The following is a 6,000-nucleotide window of genomic DNA, read 5'->3' on the forward strand; positions in this document are numbered from 1 at the left end:
AACTAAACAAAAAGCATGTGCTAGCATGAGATGATAATAAAGCTGAGAAAGTAACTATTCCATAAAAATACAACATCCACACAGTGTAGAAATGAGCAGCACTACAGTCCATGCAAATTTTCTTGTTATTATATGTTATGCAAACTTCATAAAGAGTTAATTATGTTATTTCATTGATTTTCAGGTATCACAACTGTACTGACAATGACAACAATAAGTACAGGTGTCCGCAGTTCTCTTCCTCGAATATCTTATGTCAAAGCAATTGACATATATTTAGTTATGTGCTTTGTATTTGTCTTTGCTGCCCTGCTTGAATATGCAGCTGTTAATTATACATACTGGGGAGCACGGGCCAAAAAGAAGTCTAAGAAAACCAAGGAGGCTGAGGAGAAGAAGACAACGCAAGGCACGACAATACCAAGTTTGTGAACATTTATCTATATCAAATTTGTTCATGTAAATAACATAATAAAAATATAATTTCCTTTCTCACAGGCATGAAGCCCATTACTTCAACAACTGATGGTTTTGCTTCTGCAACAGGTGCATCACCCGATCAGGAAATAATTGAACTTCAAGATGTGCGGATGTCTCCAATACCATCCATACGCAACCGACACAACAGTCGCTTTTCTACATCATCCACAGAGCCTGTGGATCCTTCTCGATTTCCTCCTAGTTTCCGTATGAATCGTTCTCCAGGATATTCATTTCCAGTTCGATCTACTGGTGGACTGAGGTTTCGAGGATCGAGGAGCCATATACAACATACAAATCATCGGCCAAAAGTGTTCAATGCTCTAAAACGAGGAGCATCAGCTATTAAGGCCTCCATGCCAAAAATTAAGGATGTTAATATCATAGATAAATATTCACGGATCATTTTTCCAGTTTCTTTCATGCTATTTAATGCTGTGTACTGGATCTTTTATTTTCTTCCAAGTGAAAATGATAAAACCAAAGTGACTTAAAAACAGTAGCAAGCAAACTTCTGTGTGTGTGTGTGTGTGTGTGTGTGTGTGTGTGTGTGTGTGTGTGTGTGTGTGTGTGTGTGTGTGTGCGCGCGCGTGCGCGTATTTTCTGTGGAAGTGGACAAGCCAGCAGCAAATGTGAGGAACTAAAGACTTTTTTAATTACCAAATAAGGTGTAAATAAATGGCATTTCTCTGTCATTTAAAGGTCATGGTTTTGAAGACTTGGCATTCTCAAACAAGGCATCAATATCCAATGTTGTTAAAACTGTAATGTGAAAAATAGCCCAAGGACTGCATTTGCTAAAATGTGGTGATAATTTGTGATACAGATTTACATATTCCTTGCAGAACAAATTTAAAATTAATGCAATTTCATTATGCTCTGAGTCCGCAAACTATTTCACAAAGGAGGGCATTACCATACAAATTTGATATATTCCACCTGTAGAGCTGCTTTCACCTGGACGGAAATAATTACTTTTCTTATCATGCAGCCTTACTACAACAGGAATAAGATGGTGCAATAAAATGCTGTTTTCTATCATAATGAAGTGACAAATGAAACTGATGCATCAAGATCAATATTAGTTTACCTTAAGTCATTTTTAAAATACTTTCAGAAATTTAATAACAAAGAGTCTGTAGACAGACATTTCCCAAAAAACTACACACAAATTACCTGAGAAATTGTATCATTTAATATAATACTGCCACCATCATGATTGTCCCTTCACCCACCCCTTTCCCTTTCCACCTAATGTTGCAATGTAGCATATAAATTGATCCTGTCTCCTTTTGTTCCAGTGTTATTGTAATGTACCACCACCACCACCACCACCACCACCACCACCCCAACAACAACAACAACAACAACAATTAGGCACACAAGATGCATTTATCTTCTGTTGGTTCTCACATGACTGTTAAACAATTACTGCTTTCTTGCCTTTACATCTCCTGCTATTTAAGCCTTTCACCCAGTCAGTTAGTTCTTTATGTTTTGTTCACACATCTTTTCTTCTTAGTCTCTTCACATAAGCAGATTAACCATGTCTTGCATTCTCTACAGTCTCACCCTTCATGTCTCACAATTAGAATGTTAAAATCATGCACATTCTTTCCAAGCTATGAATTCCAGTTTCAGAAACAAATATATTGTTGGAAAATTGCACTGTTATTTAATGGAAAACCTTGTATTCCAATAAAACACTACTGGTCTAACATATTTTCATTTTTCCTGAAACTTCCTCAATGGGCGTTGACACTGCTGAGTTGTGCTAAATTTTTTTCTCGGTGTTTCTTCTCTGCTTTCTCTGTCTCATTTGATTCCAGGATTCAGTAACTTTTATGACACTGCATTTTTAATTTTAAGAACCACAAAGTGTGTCCCCTTACATGGCACTCAATGTGAAGCTACGCTGTAGTGTGCATAATGCAAATAGTCCTACACAGAAAACAATTTTGAAAAATATTTCTGCCATATCCATCATTAAACATTTTTCCAGTCTTGCTCTACCCAGCACATCACTCATTAATCTACATAGTCACAATGCTTTTAGGCACCAGTGAATGTCATTTATGCCCCTTCCATAAGTGGTAATAATCTACTCACAACACACACAAAAAGATTATGATGACAGAGGCCAAAAATCATTTCTATTAAATACAAAGAACAGACATAAAATGCAAGCCTGTAAGGTTAGTTATTTTTGTTCATACAGATATTTCCATGATCTCCATTTATCTTTTTAGCTTTTTAGTATTTTTAATAAAATACAAATAGTCATTGTATTGTTGACATCTTTGTTCATAGATTCACTTATTTACAATTCACTCATCTAATCTCAAAATTACAAATGTTTCTTTGTCCAAAGTAAGACTTAGCGTGGTGGTACCATAAAACACTGTCAAACGAAGAGAAACATTCTTGAGTTTATGAATTTCAATTTATATTCCTTGCTAGTGGACGTACAAGTCACTTCCATGTATCAAACATTGAAACATTCACATTATATGCTAGTAAGCATAAAAACTTCATATTTTTACATAAATTTTCCTCCATATTTTTACATAGTGCTGCTGTTTGTTATTAAGAAATATCTAAAACAATGTTGTATGAGAAAAGAAGTGTTACGTACTACAACAAGTAACTATATTGCTACTGGTTAGCAGTATATGTGAAAATACATAATTGTTGCAACTATTAACAGAAGAAAAACTATGAAAATAGATTTATGTTTTCATGCAAAATGATTTATGGAAATATGGTGCTTCAAAAGACGTGTGTTGCTAAGGCAATGAATGAATGAGATATGTTGTGTATGCTAATCTGCACATTCTTATTCACTGGCTTTGAGAGATTTTAAAAGTACTGCAGGCAGATAACTAATGTTAGTTATTGTAATTGATGTGTATTGTTTCTTCAGATAAAACTGTATATTTTTTTATTTTTCATGTCAGAGAGAGTGAATATTCATGTTGGTGTTTTATTATAAAGTGAATGATAATGTGGTTAAAAATTCTAACAACTACCTGAAGTTTATTAGGCAACAACGGAGTTTGTTAGTTAAGTTCAAAAGACAAGAATAAAGTTTAAAGAGTCTACTGAGATACTTGTTTATTTCTGATACTGTCTTGTGCTCACAAGACCCCCTACTCCAAGATGGTATAAACTACACTTCTGTAAGAAAACAAAACATCAGCCACTTGCCATTTGTGCAAATTAAATATTTTGAAATATGCACTACAAAAAGTCCATTTACTGTTAAATGAAGTTCACAAATTTCAGTATTTTGACTTAAGTATGGATTCCTCTAAATATAAAGAAAGAAATCTTTACCCATGAGAGAATATATGTTACCTACTGAAAGCATATAAATCACTGCACTACATGTGGGCTTGTCTCCCAAGGAAAAGTCTTATTAATGTTTTATTCTGTCACTAACAATGATGGCACCAATAATGTCATTAAACTAGATTGGTCAAGGAGGCTAAGGAATTGTGGCTCTGACTTATGAATCTCTATTACAAAACAGTCATCAAATCCCAGTAGCACATTGTGTAGCTAAAGGCTCACAGGGGAACAAAAATTTGATTTTCAATATTTAATATAACTATTCACCAAATTTCAAAATTTAAAATGCTGTCATAATCTACTCATCAAGAGGTATAATTTATATTAAAGGCTTAAAACAATAAGTCACATACTAAAGTTAGAAGCTTTGTATATAACTTAAGACAATGTAACTCAGTGTGCAAGTTAACCAGACCAGGGTTTCTCAACCGCCATGTTGCGACACAATGGTATGTCATGAATATGTATCAGATGTGTCATATGATTTTTAATTTCTTCTAATCTTATGCAGAAAAAATATCTAGAAGATAGCCTCTTCAAGAATCTTACACAATAAATTTCTAAAATTTATATCTCATAGCCATGCCTTAACAACAAATCTGTGGGTTTTCTAGCTATACCGACTGACCACACACAGAAAACTCCAACTGATTACGATCAGGCACTTCTATTACAGCTCATATAATTGCACCAGACACAGGGAAAACATTACAGGTAATAACAGTTCAGACATCCACAACAGAGTCAAAAGCACACACAGTTCAAAAGAACACCAAGTCCAAAGACAATTTACTCTGAACTTGACAGGTGGCAGTTACTGGCGGTCGATGGTCGCCACAGAGGCCGCCGCCCTCCCGCCCCTCTTGCCCCAGGAGTGCGGAGAACTATGGGGGGGGGGGGGGGGGATGGGTGTGTGAACTAGTGATGTTATAGTCTGACATCCAGTGCGGAGGATGGACTGGTTGACTACATGCGTGAACTGGACTGGCACGGAAGATGTCGTCATTGAAGTACAGGTGGAGAGGGGGGTGTGAATCTTGAGCATTCTGTTGGTGCTGAACATTGCATCTATGCCAGCTGAATCCACTCTGTTTGAGATAGGGACATTACGAAAAGTCCCCTATTAGGAGAACGAAGATGGATCCCTCGTGGAGCTGTAAGGGAAGCTCATCATGTGGACACCCAGAGGCACTGATTGACAGACAAAGGTCATCAACAGTGGATGTAGAGAATACTAGGGGGAATGGGGGGTGGGGAGAATAATGTAGTTCAGGGGAAGCAGTAAAACATTCTGTGGGGCATTGGTTGCCAACACTTGTGACGGGTTAACGTCACACACCACATGTGGTTGGGCCTGAGGTTGTGGATCATCACACGCAATGCCTGAGTGAAGTGAGGGTAGAATATTATCACAGCTGAACACATATGATCAGGGTGGGGCACAGGGGAGTGGGCGGTATGTGTGAGATCAGAGCCATTGCATGACACAGGAGCACTCAAATCAGGAGGTTGTGGTTCAGATTCTTCAATTGTCCAGGTTGGTTTCACATGTTGAAGAGAAACTGTGTTGATGGCCATTGATGAGGATATACATAGTATTGTCCATGTGAGCCAATACTCAGTGCAGGCCAGAGTAACGTGGCTGTAATGCTGATTTGACTGTGTCATCCTGTAACATAACAAACTTGCAAGAGTCCAGAGCCAAATACAGAAAAACCTGATGATAGGTGTGTGGTCATGGAGGGGAATGCAGATTGTGGCTTTGTGCAACCAGACACTCTCAACTAGAGCAGGGAGGTCAGATAGGTTGACAGTTATTTCGTTGTTGACAACCTCTGTGGGGAGAATTAGGGTCTTGCCACACAGGAGCTCCGCAAGTGAAGCCTCACGGTCTGTATTATAAGCCATGCGTATTCTTAACATAACCCAGGGAAGGGCATTGGACCACTCATCGCCATTCCACATGAGGGTCACTTTCAGAGTCCTGTGCCAATGCTCAACCAGTCCATTGCTCTGTGGGTGGCAAGCCATAATGCAGAATCTATCCACCTCACTAAGCACACAGAGTTTGTTAAACAGCAAGGATTCAAACTGCCTACACTGGTAATGGGTGATGGATGTAGGGCAGCCAGATTGAGCTATCCAGGAGGATATAAATGCTCATGCTAT

The 6,000-nt window shown here is 37.8% G+C and overlaps 1 protein-coding gene across 3 annotated transcripts in view; it reads left to right on the plus strand.

Moving 5' to 3' along the window:
• Positions 1 to 1,248, plus strand: part of LOC126175380 (gamma-aminobutyric acid receptor subunit beta-like) — a 324,059-nt gene extending 322,811 nt beyond the window's left edge. Inside the window, exons 7-8 of one of the 3 annotated variants that reach the window (XM_049922151.1) lie at positions 185 to 424; positions 499 to 1,248. In XM_049922151.1, coding sequence (XP_049778108.1) covers positions 185 to 424; positions 499 to 974 — 716 coding nt within the window. In that variant the 3' untranslated portion in view covers positions 975 to 1,248. The remainder of the gene's footprint in view (positions 1 to 184; positions 425 to 498) is intronic. The other 2 variants (XM_049922154.1, XM_049922153.1) reach the window with 2 other exon arrangements.
• Positions 1,249 to 6,000: the final 4,752 nt, after the last annotated feature.

Source organism: Schistocerca cancellata, chromosome 3, assembly GCF_023864275.1.
Source record: "Schistocerca cancellata isolate TAMUIC-IGC-003103 chromosome 3, iqSchCanc2.1, whole genome shotgun sequence".
In the NCBI taxonomy this organism is placed as follows: Eukaryota; Metazoa; Arthropoda; class Insecta; order Orthoptera; family Acrididae; genus Schistocerca; species Schistocerca cancellata.